The sequence below is a fragment of the Podarcis bocagei genome (assembly GCF_964188305.1).
Source record: "Podarcis bocagei genome assembly, chromosome: 5".
Classification (NCBI taxonomy): domain Eukaryota; kingdom Metazoa; phylum Chordata; class Lepidosauria; order Squamata; family Lacertidae; genus Podarcis; species Podarcis bocagei.
In genome coordinates, this window is record NC_138129.1 from 10,006,085 (window position 1) to 10,022,719 (window position 16,635).

The 16,635-nt window shown below is 45.4% G+C and overlaps 1 protein-coding gene across 1 annotated transcript in view; it reads right to left on the reverse strand.

The window, feature by feature from the left end:
* The window catches only part of SLC17A9 (solute carrier family 17 member 9), a gene marked incomplete at its 5' end in the record, with an annotated part of 37,899 nt that overhangs the window by 10,612 nt on the left and 10,652 nt on the right, over window positions 1-16,635 (reverse strand). The window contains 8 exons of the mRNA XM_081196447.1: window positions 1,965-1,999; window positions 3,017-3,104; window positions 6,745-6,841; window positions 9,321-9,417; window positions 10,049-10,179; window positions 11,221-11,320; window positions 14,824-14,963; window positions 16,117-16,314. Coding sequence (XP_081052573.1) covers window positions 1,965-1,999; window positions 3,017-3,104; window positions 6,745-6,841; window positions 9,321-9,417; window positions 10,049-10,179; window positions 11,221-11,320; window positions 14,824-14,963; window positions 16,117-16,314 — 886 coding nt within the window. The remainder of the gene's footprint in view (window positions 1-1,964; window positions 2,000-3,016; window positions 3,105-6,744; window positions 6,842-9,320; window positions 9,418-10,048; window positions 10,180-11,220; window positions 11,321-14,823; window positions 14,964-16,116; window positions 16,315-16,635) is intronic.

Consider the following 16,635-nt stretch of genomic DNA (forward strand, 5'->3'; position numbering starts at 1 on the left):
CCAGCATGACTAAGCCGCTTCTGGCGAACCAGAGCAGCACACGGAAACGCTGTTTACATTCCCGCCAGAGCGGTACCTATCTATCTACTTGTACTTTGACGTGCTTTCGAACTGCTAGGTGAGCAGGAGGAGGGACTGAACAACGGGAGCTCACAGGAATTTGAACCGCCGACCTTCTGATCGGCAAGCCCTAGGCTCTGTGGTTTAACCCACAGCACCACCCGCGCCCCCCACATTTAACTTACTACCCAGTAAAGGCCCAATTGCATATGAAGCTCACTGTATTGCTTCCAACCATGCTGTGTGTTTTGTAATTTAATTACAATGGGAATTGTGATTTTAACTAGGAAAGCAGTATATGGGGCAGGGATGTATAATCTCCCCCCAACCCATTGCAGCAAAATCCCCCTCCCCATCCTGCAGTTATGGGTTGGTGGGAGCAACTATCATGAGTGCCAAAATCAACTCCCCTCTGCATGCCTGTAATTACTTTTTAAAAAATCACAATTGGAAGGGGCGTCCTTAGACCTCATGTGTCCTGAGAAAGGCAAGCAAGAAGGTCAGAGCACCATAAGTTATTCTCTCCTACCTCCTTGCTTTTAACAGCACAAGAAATACCCTCTAAGGAAGGCCAGATGAAGAGATAAATGATTAGCCCCAGGTAATACAGTAAGTTACATGGCTGGGCCGGGATTTCTACCCAATGAAGTCACTGGGTAAGCCTATCTTCCACTTGGCCATCGGAACTTTATCTCTTCCTTCTCTGCACATCCACACCAAGGGATAGCTCAGTTGGTTGAGCACGAGACTCTTAATCTGAGGGTTGTGGGTTCAAGCCCCATACTGGGCAAACGATTCCTACTTTGCAGGGGGTTGGACTAGATGGCCGCTGTGGTTCTCCTTCCAGCTCTACAATTTCTACACCCAAAAATCTGCTCTGGGGGGTTCTGCCAAGCATTTGCGGAGGGTGCGAGGAGCACTCGGGGGAGGCAGGAAAGGAAGGGGAAGTTTCATTCCACAAGCAGAAGTTGTGAGGCTATCTTTGAAGGTGACCAGTAACTACAACTAATTCAGAATGCAGCAGTTGGACTGGTGACTGGGAGCAGCCGCCGAGACCATATAACACCGGTCTTGAAAGACCTACATTGGCTCCCAGTACGTTTCAGAGCACAATTCAAAGTGTTAGTGCTGAGCTTTAAAGCCCTAAATGGCCTCGGTCCAGTATTTCTGACGGAGCATCTCCATCCCCATTTTTCCGCCTGGACACTGAGATCCAGCGCTTAGGGCCTTCTGGCGGTTCCCTCACTGCCAAGTTACAGGGAACCAGGCAGAGGGCCTTCTTGGTGGTGGCACCTGCCCTGTGGAATGCCCTCCCTCCAGATGTCAAAGAGAACAACAACTACCAGACTTTTAGAAGACATCTGAAGGCAGCCCTGTTTAGGGAAGCTTTTAATGTTTGATGCATTACTGTATTTTAATATTTTGTTGAAAGCCACCCAGAGTGCCTGGGGAAGCCCAGCCAGATGGGCGGGGTATAAATAATAAATTATTATTATTATTAACAGTTTTGTGGGCTTCAATCCTGTGTCTCCCTGGTCCTCACTTGGCATCCTAAGCCAGAGTCAACTAACTAGTTCCTGCTAGCAGAAGCCCACACCACACAATGACTTCCACCAGGACAAGGGCCTTCTGTTTCCTCCTGTGCCCCCTCAATTGGCTCTTGGGGAGGTAGGGGTCAGGAGAGAACCCCCCGCAGAAGAGCCAGCCTACAGGAGGAGGAGAGAGGAGATCATCTCGCCCGGCAAGCAGGAACGTTTGTACCAGTGCAATGCTGAAGTCCTCCCTCCGTCTTCTGAACCACCTTGACTGTAACGCAAAGAACAGACCTTGCAGATCTCCTCGCACAAGGAAACGTGTTCCTGTCATGCCAACCTGTTTGCACATTCATGGTCTTTTTCTCTCACCTGCATGAACTTACGGACAGTGATTGCTTTATATCCTGGAAGGGGAAAGAAAGAGTGGAGCAGCTTAAAGAACTGAGTGCAGCAGCTGTCCTGAAATATCCAAAGGGCTGTTACACAGAACAGTTTCTGCAGCCCGAGGGCCACATTGCGTCGTTCAACCTGGACACGGAGGTCCAGCTCTGAGGGCCTTCTGGCAGTTCCCTCACTGCGAGAAGCCAAGTTACAGGGAACCAGGCAAAGGGCCTTCTCGGTAGTGGTGCCCACCCTGTGGAATGCCCTCCCATCAGATGTCAAAGAAATAAACAACTACCAGACTTTTAGAAGACATCTGAAGGCAGCCCTGTTTAGGGAAACTTTTAATGTTTGAAGTTTTATTCTGTTTTTAGTGTTCTGTTGGCAGACACCCAGAGTGGGCAGGGTATAAACAATAAAATACTTCTTCTTCTTATCAACTTTTTTGGGGCAGGACCGGAGGCAAAAGTGGGTGGAGATTGGATTAGAAGTTTCAAGGCATGCCTTCGCTTATTATAAAACTAAAACACCCTAAAAGAGCAATACAGTGGACGCTTGAGTTGCGAACATGATCCGTGAGGGATGCACATTCACAACCCGCAGCTGCGCACGTGCGGGTTGCAATTTGGAGCTTCTGCGCATGTGCAAAGCGCGATTTAGCGCTTCTGCGCATGCGCAACCGCTGAAACCCGGAAGTAACCTGTTCCGGTACTTCCAGGTTTCAGCATCCCGTAACCCGAAAAAACACAACCTGAAGCGTCTGTAACCTGAGGTATGACTGTACAATTGTGGCAGACGATGAAAAATTGATGATAGGTTTCTACCTGCCTCTCCTACGAGACCCCATTTCTGGCGATGGGTTATACTCTTCCTGGCAAGAGTCCTGTGCTTTTTAAGAGGCACGCAAGCCCACAACAAGCAGAAGTTCTGCAGGTGACGCTTTGGAATAAAAGCTACACCTGTTGGATTTTCATCCATGCCTCTGCCCAACCACCAGCATGGAGAGATGAAAGAGGGAAAACATCCCAAGGGATTGTTACCTTGCTTGATAAACTGGTCGGAAAGGAATCCGCTGAACAAGCTTGTCGGGATCGCCACCAGCCAAGGCACAACATTAAATACCCACCCCTGAAAGGAGAGAATAGGAAAACATGAACACACACACACACACACACACACACAGTGCCAGTCCACTAACAGAGGCCTTGAGAGTGCAAGAGAATATGGATCAAGATCTGGCCCTGAATCAGGCATCTTCGAATGTTTACAAGAACATGGCCTGATCTTGCATGGCCCCTGTGTCAGAAGCCTCTTGGGGTCGTGTGGTGCTGGCACAACAAGCAAACAGCCTCAGACCAAGTCAATTTCTTTGGCTATTTGGTTCAGCGCTGTCTCATGGCCTTAGGTTCCCATATGATGGTGGACTACAACTCCCATCATTCCCTAGCCAGCTTAGCCATTGCTCAGGGGTGGTGGGAGTTGAAGTCCAACAATATCAGGGGACCCTCGGTTGAAGAATGTCCCATCTTTTAAAAATTTAATAACTTCTATACCGCTTAATATATTTTTAAAAAATATGTTTGTACAGAAAAGCGGAAGCAACAACAAACAGCATAAACGAAAGTATTATAGGAATATGCAGTTACATATAAATATGTCGTACTACTACGAAGTGAGCAATATATAAAAATTAGGGTCCGTTCACTTTCCTTTCTGACACACCCTCCCTCTCAGCCTCTGGGTTCTCAGCCAGGGTCCAAACAAACTCTCAGCTCCGCCGCCAAAGAGTTCCTGGATCTTTACCTCAGTCAGCAAAATGTCTTCAGCTAACCCTGTTTTTAAAAATCATTGCTGATTGAGCACCCGTTTATCAGAAGAATTCATTTGCTGTGTGCACATCTGAACAGAAGGTGGTGCAGTTTTACCACACTGAGTCTTCCGACAGAGGATTAAAATTCACAGCCCCTGTATTAATACAATAGGGTTGCTATATTTCAAAAAGTGAAAATGAGGACAAAAAGAAAAATCGCCAAAATCTTGACCTATGTCCCGGTTTTCATGGACGTTTAAGCAATGCTGTTTCTGACTGCCATATTCCGGCTGTGTCCGGGTAATTCCGGACACATGGCAGGCCTAATTATACAATTATTAAGTAACAGCAGAGTGCAGACAACAGGACATTTGCAACAAATGCTTACCGGAGTGTTTTGTGAGCATGAGCCTAGTGTGATGTACACTTGTCCAATTCTGGACGCTTCTTTGAAAGCACCATGTGTGCACTAGTGCAACCGTAAAAACTAGGGCAACCAAAATGGTCAAAGGCCTGGAAACGATGCCTTATGAGGAACGGCTAAGGGAGCTGGGCATGTTTAGCCTGGAGAAGAGGAGGTTAGGGGGTGATATGGTAGCCATGTTCAAATATATAAAAGGATGTCACATAGAGAAGGGAGAAAGGTTGTTTTCTGCTGCTCCAGAGAAGCGGACACGGAGCAATGGATCCAAACTACAAGAAAGAAGATTCCACCTAAACATTAGGAAGAACTTCCTGACAGTAAGAGCTGTTCGACAGTGGAATTTGCTGCCAAGGAGTGTGGTGGAGTCTCCTTCTTTGGAGGTCTTTAAGCAGAGGCTTGACAACCATATGTCAGGAGTGCTCTGATGGTGTTTCCTGCTTGGCAGGGGGTTGGACTCGATGGCCCTTGTGGTCTCTTCCAACTCTATGATTCTATGATTCTATGTGGTTTGCAGTTATTTTAAAAGATGCAAACCTCCTCTTCTTGCAGCGCAGCTTTAGAGACCACCTGAACCCTTAAATCCCAGCTTGATCACAGAGAGATCATCTGCCAGAGCATCACTGGTTGTACCCCCGAGTTGGTAAGGCTCATACAACAGAGCCTTCCGTGTCCAACCCTCTGGAATGCTCTTCCATGAGATTCAGCAGGGAATGTCTCTACACGAACCTTGAGACAGTTGCTGAAAACTTTTCTGTGCCACCAAAGTATACGCAGACAATTTTGGATAAACACATCCTGTAATATTTGATCTGTTTTACTTTTTTGGCATAATTTTTTAATCAAAGCTTTTTTAAAAACGAAACAACAAGATAGCAAACCTAATCTATATAAAAACAAAAGCATAAAAAGAGAGCAAGAAAGGGGGGGGAAAGCAGTTTCTACTGTTATAAATGGCTCTGATTTTTTTACCCATGAAACTGTGGGTATACAGGTGTTTTTTAAATATAAATGGATAAATAAGTAAGACGCATAAGCAAAAAGAACACCACCTTAGAGATGTTGCAGAAAATAGGAATTATTATTAATTTAGAGTATTGGTTGCTTTCCATGTAAAGTGTCTCGAAGCGACTTACTGTTAGCGTAGGGGAAACTCTTTCGATTGCTACTAAGGACAAATCTCTTGGCCCCAAAGGTCATGCGTGTCCCTTGAAATTTGCTTTTATGTTTTTATGTTCCCCAGGGTCTTGGCAGCGACTGGGACAAGCGAGGGCAAAGATCTACCTCTGCGAGTCCCACCCCTGCCCAGCACACTCTGGATGGTATCATGTGACATGTCACATGGCCAGGCCCCCTCAATGTGGGAGGGGGGCAAGTCGCCACCCCTGCCAATCATCAACATTTCTCTGATGTAATTACTAAATGAAAAATCAAGGCCTTGAGACAAAGTGTGATGGCCTGGGATTTGGACTCAGATGCTGAACCTGAGGGATCCCAGCCTGCACAGGATTCCCCGCCTCCAGAACCAGCTGAACCGGGGCTGGGGCATGAGCCTGAAGGGTCCTCACCTGTGCTGGATCCTCAGGTGCAGGCATCAGCTGAGTCTGCTCTGGCTCCTGAGGTGGTAGAGGACCCATTGCCTGCAGGTGCTCCACTCTCAGCCCCGTCAGGGGAAGCTGAGGTTGCCTCTGGGTCCGGTAACCCTCCAGCCTCTCCTGAGCTGCAGAGGCTCAGGGCAGAGAGGCGGAGAGAACTACTGTATTTTTCGCTCTGTAACACGCACTCGACCATAACACGCACGTAGCTTTTAGAGGAGGAAAATCCGTAGGCATGCCACCCGTAGGCATTCTCTCCATAACACGCACAGACATTTCCCCTTACTTTTTAGAAGGAAAAAAGTGAGTGTTATGGTGCAAAAAATACGGTAAGTTCCTGCAGAAGGAGTGCTTGCCTCCAGGCCAGGAGAGGCGAGTCACCAGAGGATCAGGGCCTCCCCATGCCTTGGGGCAGATAAAAGCTGGCCAGCCCCAGTCCCAAGTTGCGGGAGCAACATTGTTGGTTACTGTCCTGCTTTCCCGCCTGAGCTCCTGACCCGCCCTGGCTCCCTACTTGCAAGCCTGTTCCTGACTTCACCCGACTCCCTGCCCTGCACCCAGCTTCAGCTACTATGGACTGCCTCCGCGTTGAACCTTTGACCATGGACCAGACTTGGACCCCGCCTCTCGGGTAACCCACGGGACCAGCACACAAAGGTTGCCTTAATGCAACAGTGATGGGGAACCTATGCTCTTCCAGATGTTTCTGGACTACAACTCCCATCATCCCTGACCTCTGGGCATCAGCTGGGGCTGGTGGGAGTTGCGTTCAACCATATCTGGAGGGCCACAGGTTCTTCCAATCCTACTTTTAAAGGGGCAGGCAGGAGTTGCCACTTGGGAATCCTACTGACAGCTGGAAGCTCTGTTTATGCTTCTGGGAGCCATTCACAACCTCTCGACTGTCCTTCTCTTTCCTTCTTATCCACAATGCCAGCTTACTTTGGAATCAGGAAAAGTCTCCTTGAAGAAAGTCGGAAGCCAGGAGAGGAGGGTGAAAAAGGAGCCAGCCGCACACAGCTGAGCTGTGATCACTGCCCTGGGGGGAGATATACAGGAGAAGCCACAGTTAGATGTGGTGGATCATTAGGGTATGCACAAAACTAATAATAATAATAATAATAACAATATTTTTTTACTTATACCCCGCCCTCCCCGGCCAGAGCCGGGCTCAGGGCAGCTAACACCAGTAAAATTACAATAAAAACATTATAGGAGAGGAAAAAAACAACAATTTAAAATACAGGTTAAAAATACAATTTAAAATGCAGCCTCATTTTAATAATAGCCCATAGATCAAAACCATAAGGGGAGGGAAACATAAGGGTCAGACTGAGTCCAAACCAAAGGCCAGGCGGAACAGCTCTGTCTTGCAGGCCCTGCGGAAAAATGTCAAGTCCTGCAGGGCCCTTGTCTCTTGTGACAGAGCGTTCCACCAAGTCGGGGCCAGTACTGAAAAGGCCCTGGCCCTAGTTGAGACCAATCTAACCACCTTGCGACTTGGGACCTCCAAAGTGTTGTCATTTGTGGACCTTAAGGTCCTCTGCGGGGCATACCGGGAGAGGTAGTCCCATAGGTACGTGGGTCCTAGACCGCATAGGGTTTTAAAGGTCAAAACCAGCACCTTAAACCTGACCCTGTATTCCACCGGGAGCCAGTGCAGTTGATAAAGAACTGGACGAATGTGATCCCGCAGCAAGGACCCTGTAAGGAGCCTCGCTGCGGCATTCTGCACCAGCTGGAGTTTCTGGATCAGCTTCAAGGGCATACACATACACGTAGTCAAGGAAACTGAGCAAGTACTATAACTGGCAGCTCAGGCACAGAGCATGTGCAGAACAGGGATGGGGAAACTTTGGCCCTCTGGCTGTTGCTGGACAACTACTCCCATCACCCCTGACCACTGGCCACATGGGGCTGAGGCTCCTGGGAGATGGAGTCCAACAATACCTGGAAGGTCCAAGGCTCTCCAGCCATGATTTAGAAGGTCTCAGGTTTGGTCCCTAGTATCTCCACTTGAAGAAGACTCAGGTACAGAGGAAGAACCTCTCCCTGAGACCCTGGAGATTTAACTGCCAGACAAAATAGATGACATGGGACTTGCTAGAAGGACAAATAGCGAGATGGGATATAAGCAGGGATGTTGGAGGATTCTGATGGAATAAGATTTCCGCTTGTTTGTTCTATGTCCAGAAAGGAAATCAATCTGGCAAACATGATTGATATTCACTGTTGTTGGTGCCTTCGGTCCACAAACAATATGCAATTGATTATTCCAACACACACACACCCACAACCGTTTGAATTATGTTTCATTTGCACTGGAATGAATGGGGTGGAGTAACATAACGACAATGTAATTTGAGTACAGTGATACCTTGGGTTACATAAGCTTCAGGTTACAGACTCCGCTAACCCAGAAATAGTACCTCGGGTTAAGAACTTTGCTTCAAGTTGAGAACAGAAATCGCGTGGCGGCGCGGCAAGCCCCATTAGCTAAAGTGGTGCTTCAGGTTAAGAACAGTTTCAGGTTAAGAACGGACCTCCGGAACAAATTAAGTACGTAACCAGAGGTACCACTGTACAGGGGAATGTTGGTTCTTGAACTTAATCCGTTCTGGAAGTCCGTTTTGACTCCCAAAACGTTTGAAAACCAAGGCGCGGCTTCTGATTGGCACCGGCGCCCCAGAAATAATAGCTGATAGCTGCATTGGTCGTTTGGCTTCTGAAAAACGTTCGAAAACTGGAACACTCACTTCCGGGTTTTCAGTGTTTGGGAGCCGATTTGATTGTCAACTAAGCCGTTCAAGAACCAAGGTTCCACTGCAATTAATTATGTAATTTCATCATAGTGGAAAGTGAGACAAATAATGGTATTTGACAGAAGATGAACTGAAGTGGAAGGGAAACAGTGCTGCATGCGACAAATCCAGGATGGAAAGGGTAACAACATCATTTTACCCCCTTGGTATAAGGCAGCTGCTGATGTATTCTGAACTGTGGGGTGGATGTGGGGTTTACTGGGGAAAGTAGAGAATCGGACAAACAGCAAGCTACCATGAGGAGAGAAACTTACTTTTAAAGAAATTGAAAGCAGAGGCAGCTGAGCACCAGTCACGGCCAGAATGGAAAAAGAAGTAAAAATGATTTGTAGGTGGAAGCAGTGCAAACGTAGCCCTGTTCACATATCTCAAAGCATAGAGGCACCAGTTGACTCTACTCCAGGCATCCCCAACCTGCGGCCCTCCAGATGTTTTGGGCCACAACTCCCATGATCCCTAGCTAACAGTACCAGTGGTCAGGGATGATGGGAACTGTAGTCCAAAACATCTGGAGGGCCGAAGGTTGGGGATGCCTGCTCTACTCTGCTTGACTTCTGCTTCTTTGCTAGCCTATCTGGAGAACTCTTCGCGTGGTCAGGAACCCCACTTGCATGAAGGGCCCCCACACATATAGCTGTATTAGCAAAGGTTGGCCTTTATGAGAACTGGACGGATGAATACATGGCAATGACTTACCATACAGGGGCCTTTTTGAATATCTGTTTCCAAGGCACTTTGGTCTGTTTGGATAAGGAGAGGCCCTTTGCTAAGTCTTCCAAAGGGATGATGAGTTCTGCGTAAAGTAAAGAAGACATATCTAAACGCAGGGCTTAATAATATCCAGAATCAATGCATACAGGGGCTGAAACGGACGTATATAACATTGAAACATTCTCCCTATCTATTTGCATTAACAGAGAACTATCTTTTAACAAGAACCTAATTCAAACCTGCCTTGTCATAGTGCTGGCTTCTTTCGATTCATTTTCTAGCAATTGCAAAGCTTATTTTGCTCATCCTTCCCACAATCCCTTATTCACACCCTGTGCCAAATGCCACTTTAGTCCACAAATGCCACTTTTCTGCTGCTCCAGAGAAGCGGACACGGAGCAATGGATCCAAACTACAAGAAAGAAGATTCCACCTAAACATTAGGAAGAACTTCCTGACAGTAAGAGCTGTTCGATAGTGGAATTTGCTGCCAAGGAGTGTGGTGGAGTCTCCTACTTTGGAGGTCTTTAAGCAGAGGCTTGACAACCATATGTCAGGAGTGCTCTGATGGTGTTTCCTGCTTGGCAGGGGGTTGGACTCGATGGCCCTTGTGGTCTATTCCAACTCTATGATTCTATGAGGTCCACAAAAGCACACTTCAGGTTTCTGATGATCAGCTGGGAGGGAGGCCTTGCACTGAAAGTGTCATTTACCCTTTCCATTCACGAGGTATTTGCGCATGCAGTAAACCCACAGCAACGTCAGGGCCCCCGAGAAGTAGAAGACACTCTTCCAGCCATACCAGTCGAGCAGCAGGGACCCGGCGGCCCCCATCATCAGCGTCCTGGAAGGGGGAGGGAGAATTAGGACAACAGGAGGGAAAATGGGAGTTTCTGCTAACCAGGCAAGGACTTTTCCCACCTGCCTGACCCCACCCTCCGGCCTTCAAAAGGGGGCTGTTTCCTCTGCGAGAGTCATGGGGGTGGGTAGAGTGAATTTTGCGAATTCAGCAGGGCTGTTTGTTCGTTAACGCTGTTAATACTGTTTTGTGGATCATGAGTGCTGTAATGCTTTGCCAGTTTTATTGTGTTTTTAATATTCTGTTGGGAGCCAACCAGAGTGGTTGGGGAAACCCAACCAGATGGGCGGGGTATAATTAACAAATAATAATAATAATAATAATAATAATAATAATAATAATAATAATAATTTTTGATGGATTTTTCGGAGCTAGCCGACCTGACCGGAAGAGTCCGTGATCAGAAGGAGGAGGAGCACCAGGAAGAATGGAAGAATTTCAAAGACTATTTACTTAAATATGCTAAGATAAATTGAATAGAAATGCTTGCAAAGAAATAGATAGGCTAAGGATTTAAATATATGAAGTTATAGAATAATATGTTTAAAGTAAAGATGAAAAGAAACAAAGATGTTAAGAGGATTAAGTAAATTTTATGAGATTTTGTTTTGGAAAACTGTTACAATGATATATAATGAAATTCAGTCAAGGGAATTTGAGGAAGTCACTTAACAATGTCATTAAGATTGGAATAAGTACAGATGATGCATGTTTGTTTGTTAGTTTAAAATTTTGGAAAATTTATTTAATAATTTGAAAAAAATAATTTATTTTTTTTATTATAATACAACTTTTCTTGCGGTTGCGCTGTTTAGCCTCTTTTTTATTTTACTGTCAGGCTGCAAAAAAAACAGACTTGGAGAGGCGGGAAAAGGAGCATGAGTAGTTCAGTCAGTAGAGTAAGTCTCAGGTTTGAGACCCAAATTGGGCAAAAGATTCCTGCACTGCAGGGGGTTGGACTAGATGACCCTAAGGGTCCCCTTCCCATTCTACGACTCTACTAGTAGAATTTATCTTGTAACTTACCCAAACTGAGATCCTGTCCCAACCGTGCTGTATGTGAATGCCCTTTCGTTCTCCCGCACTTTCCGGGAAAACAGGCTTGCCAAGGCAGGAAAGTAAACCCCTAATAAAAGGTCGAGAGGGAGGAAATTCCGTTATAATCAGCAACAGGTTTGATGCAGGTCCTGTGAACGCTACACAGCTCCTCTTTGCCACTGATTGCCTAAGAAATTTGTCTCTCTTTTTTAATTCCACACCCAACAGAGTACAGTGGACGCTCGGGTTGCGAATGTGATCTGTGCAGGATGCATGCGTGGGTTGCGATTCGGGACTTCTGCGCATGTGCAAAGCGCGATTTAGCGCTTCTGCGCATGCGCGACTGCCGAAACCCGGAAGTAACCCATTCCGGTACTTCCGGGTTTCAGCAGTCCGCAACCTGAAAAAACGCAACCTGAAGAGGACACAACCTGAGGTATGACTGTAATGGTGCTGTTTGTCAACATTCTGTTGCTGGCACCTTTCCCTCCCAAACCTTGGATATTGTGAGCACTGCCTGTCCAAACGTTTGCCAGGAGGGGCAAGCAGGGCTTTTTTCTCCACATGCATCTTTGGATAAAGGTTGACACATGCTGTGTGGGATGTGATACATAAGTAGCAGTCAAGTACGACATTCCTTGTTTTCCTAGAGTGGACATGCAGGGGAATGTTCAGTCCAGCCAGTCGAAAACTTCCTGTTTCCTCCTGGCTGGGACAGCTGGAGAATCATCTACAAAGTAACAACACCAGGCAGGTGTGGCAAGGTGTACAAGAATTAACAGGGTATAAATCCAAGGACTCCCTGGCAGACGAGGGAGGGGCATCCCTCGCAGAGGATTTGAACGCCTTTTTTGCCCGTTTTGAAGTAACATCTGCAGCAACACCTGCTGAGGCTTTACCAACACCACCACCACTCCCTGTGAAGGCTTTGCCATCATCACCACCATTACCATCATCAGTACAAAGGAATGTAGTAGTCTCTGTGGAGAAAGAAGAGATGAGGAAGGTGTTGAAGGGAATCAACCCAAGGAAGGCCACAGGGCCAGATGGGGTAGCTGGAAGGGTATTGAGAGACTGTGCAGATCAACTAGCAGGAGTTTTCACTGGGATTTTAAACCGATCCCTAGCCCAGGCTATTGTTCCATCCTGCCTAAAGTCCTCTATTATCGTCCCAATAGCAAAAAAATCTAACCCGGAAGATCTGAATGATTTTCGTCCAGTAGCACTCACACCTATAATCATGAAGTGCTTTGAAAAGCTGGTACGAAATTATGTCATTGCCTGCCTACCAGAGGGACTGGACACATTCCAATTTGCTTATAAAACAAAAAGATCGACAGAGGACGCTGTGGCGATTGCCCTCCATGCTGTCCTTGCACATTTGGAGCAGCGGGGGGGGGGGGGGTATGCCAGACTGCTTTTTTTAGATTTCAGTTCGGCATTTAATACCATTCTACCACAACGTCTGATGTCTAAACTGGAAGATCTGGGGCTTCCGTTATCACTTTGTGGGTGGATACTGGACTTTTTGTCAAACCGCCCCCAGAGGGTTCGGTTGGGCCCTTATACCTCTAATATGCTTAAGACTAACACAGGAACACCACAGGGATGCGTACTCAGTTCGCTCCTTTATATTCTCTACACGTACGATTGTGTCGCTACTCACCCTAGTAATAGGGTTGTCAAATTTGCAGATGACACAACCGTGATTGGGCTCATCTCTGAAAGGGAGGGTGAAACGGATTATAGAGATGAGGTGGAGCGGCTGACAGAGTGGTGCAGAGCTAACAACTTGCTCATAAATACAAGGAAGACAAAGGAGCTTGTGGTGGACTTCAGGAGACAGAAGAGCAACGTCCAGCCACTCTTGATTGATGGGGTCTGTGTGGAGAGGGTAACAACGTTCAGATTTTTGGGCATTGAATTACAAGAGGATCTGTCCTGGAGTGTCAACACAAGGGGGCTTGTGAAGAAGGCGCAGCAGAGACTGTACTTTTTGAGAATACTAAGGAAAAACCATCTTCCGCAGAAACTGCTGCTTGCCTTCTATCACTGTGCCATTGAGAGCGTGCTCACTTATGGCTTATGTGTGTGGTACGGAAGCTGTACTACCCAGGACAGGATGGGGTTGTGCAGGGTTGTTAAGGCAGCAGAGAGCATTGTTGGCTGCCCACTCTCCACCTTAAAGCAGATTTATGCCACAAGGTGCCATAGGAAGGCACTGGACATAGTAAAAGATCCATCGCATCCTGGTCACTGTCTCTTCGAGTTCCTGCCGTCGGGACGGAGATACAGGACGATGAAGACAAGAACGAGCCGTCTTAAGAACAGCTTCTTCTCCAGAGCGATCTCGGCCCTGAATGGGAAGCCCGGACTTTGAAAGTCATCTAATCTCCCTTGCTGTATTATACTGTATTGTTTAATTAGTGTTTTTATGGAGCAGTCAAGTAATTTCGTTGTCCCTGAAGGGGGCAATGACAATAAAGATATTATTATTATTATTATTACTTCCTTTGCATGTGACTGGAGGTGGGCGTGACCTTACCAGTCCAGATAACAAAAGGACAAGGCACGCAGCACTCTCTTTCTTTTTGACTTCCCCCATCGTTGGAGCAGCTTTTAGCTAGATATGCTCTGTTGACTTTCAGCCAACAAAGGACACTGGGATTATCCCCATATCGGAGAGCTCCACATGTATATACTTTGTAACTAAGTCTGCCTTCTGGGATCCAACTGTGAACAGAATGTGAATAAACTACTTTTATATATTTTACACAAGATTGTGGCGTGTTTATTCTTTTAAGAGGGATATAAGGGAACTTACCAGGAACCTAATAGTGAGAGGCGTACACAAGCCTGCAACCAGCTACCCGCTGCACGTTTATAAGGGGAATGTGAAGCTTTTTTAAAAAAAAATCAGTTAATATATTTGCCATCCTCCAAGAAAATAGCTGTTTACTTGGCTGTCTTCCAATAATAATAATAATAATAATAATAATAATAATAATAATAATAATAATAATTCTTCATTATTTATACCCCACCCATCTGGCTAGGTTTCCCCAGCCACTCTGGGCAGCTTCCATCAGAATATTAAAATACAATATGTCCCATGTCATGAAGGCTGAAATTTCAATTCAATGGAGCAGGGTCAAGATATTAACTGATATGCATGAAATTTCAGATATAGCTATATAATTCCTAGTGTAGTAAAATAAGTCCTTTGGAGCAGGCATTTTTTTTAAAAAAAGTTTTTTTTATGAACTGCCCTACTGCTAAGTAAAGGAACCTGCTAGCGCAAGTTAGAAAGGATATTAATAAACAATATATCCTCTCCTGTCTCCCTGAACATTCCCACATGCTGCAATGTGCATGCTGCCTGCAAGCCCTTTTTGGCAAACGGTCATGACGTGATACGAGAGGTCCAGGTGAATGAAAGAACTGGTGAAACATTTTAGTTAGGCTGCACTTTTTTGTGGGTGCACCTAAGTAAATTCATTCATTCATTTCCTTCCTTCCTTTTGATTGGCTGAGCTCCCACAGCCTGTTTCTTGGGAATTTTGGGACAGTCTTGGAAGTAGATCGTCTCACCTTGCAGCAAGCCCATAAGGAACCGGGAGAAAGCGATGAGAACCAGGTGAGCAGAGCCGACATAGGTGAGCAGAGGGGTGATGGTCGTGATGGAGCCCCAGACGGATGCAGAGAGAAGGATAACTTTCACTCCTCCTATCCTAGAAAGCAGAGAAGAGTCAGGGTACCGGCCCCAAGGGTGCTTTCTACACTCCAGGTCCCAAGTTCCCAACCTTACGCCTATGCAAAGCCCGCAAGTAGGACCTAAGTGCCACAACTGATATTCAGAAGCATGCTGCCTCTAAAAGAAGGATATAGCCTTCAGGCAGGGTGGATAAAAATCAATGATTTTTTAAAAAATTAAAAATCGGATTTTTAAAATTTAAATCAGTTTTTTTTAAATTTAAATCAGATTTATAAATAAAATGCTTTTGGAGGAAAAAGTTTTCTAAAGATAGTTTTCTATTTAAGTTACATTATAGTCCAAAGGAAATAAGGATTTGTTTTAAGTTTTTCATGTGTGCTAAAACTCAGTCTCAGTTTGTTTTTAAAAAGTTGTTTAACCACATCAGTTAACAAACATGGATATACATGAAATAATGCTATTGCTTTAGTTAAATAAGTTGTTTAAATTGTTATTAAGGAAATGATTATTTTTCTCCTTCCAATAAAGTGCAGCAGAAAAGTTGTCCAGATATAAACAGTTATTTAACCTCACAATAATTTCATAATTATCTGTCTATGTATTTCTAACAGTATAACCAAATCAGTAATTTTTGATATAACTGTAAAAACTATTATTCCAAAAATGAAACCTTCATCTGATTGTATATATTAAGATGATACCAGCAAGAATGAGTTTTTCTGTGAAAAAAATGACTTAAATCAAGTCTTACGGACTAGTGATTTAAACTGATTTGATTTAAATCAAATCCACCCCGCCTTCAGGGTTAGTAGCCACGGACAGCTGCCACTGTGGTGTAGTGGTTAAGAGCAGTGGACTCGTAATCTGGTGAACTGGGTTCGCGTCTCCGCTCCTCCACATGCAGCTGCTGGGTGACCTTGGGCCAGTCACACTTCTCTGAAGTCTCTCAGCCCCACTCACCTCACAGAGTGTTTGTTGTGGGGGAGGAAGGCAAAGGAGATTGTTAGCCGCTTTGAGACTCCTTAGGGTAGTGATAAAGCGGGATATCAAATCCAAACTCCACTCAGAATCCAAGTGGCGAAATAAAAAGTTCTAAATCTAGCGGATTTCAAATAAGCGTGGCTCTTCCCTTCGGCTCTAGAAGGGGCACAGTGCGAGACAAGGCATACCGATCGCTCAGGTGGCCTCCGACGATTTGGGTCAGACAGTAGCCCCAGAAGAAGCTGCTCAGCACGATGCCCGACTGCCTCTTGTCCCAGTCGAAGTGAGCGCTCATGGCGGCAACAGAGATGGGGAGGGCGACCCTCGTGCAGTAGAGCAAGCAGGTCCCAAGTAGCAACGCTACGGTCCATATTCGAGACTCAGGCCTGCAAACATCAAGAGAAAGGAACACTCCTTTAAAAAAAATGGCTGTTGTTGTTATTTATTATTATTATTTTATTTTATTTTTTTAAAGTAATATTTATTGAAGTTTTACAAACATTAGAAAGTTTAAACTTAAAAATTAAGGACAAAGAATAACCCTAATATAATAAAAAAAAAGAATTACAAAAATAGAAAAACAAAACACATGAAAAATACAAAATAGAAAACAGTTAACACAAAAAAAGGAAACGAAAAAGGATCAATAATTTCATATCATATACTTCATTTACTAGTTTCCTGACCTCCTCACACCTCCCTTTTTG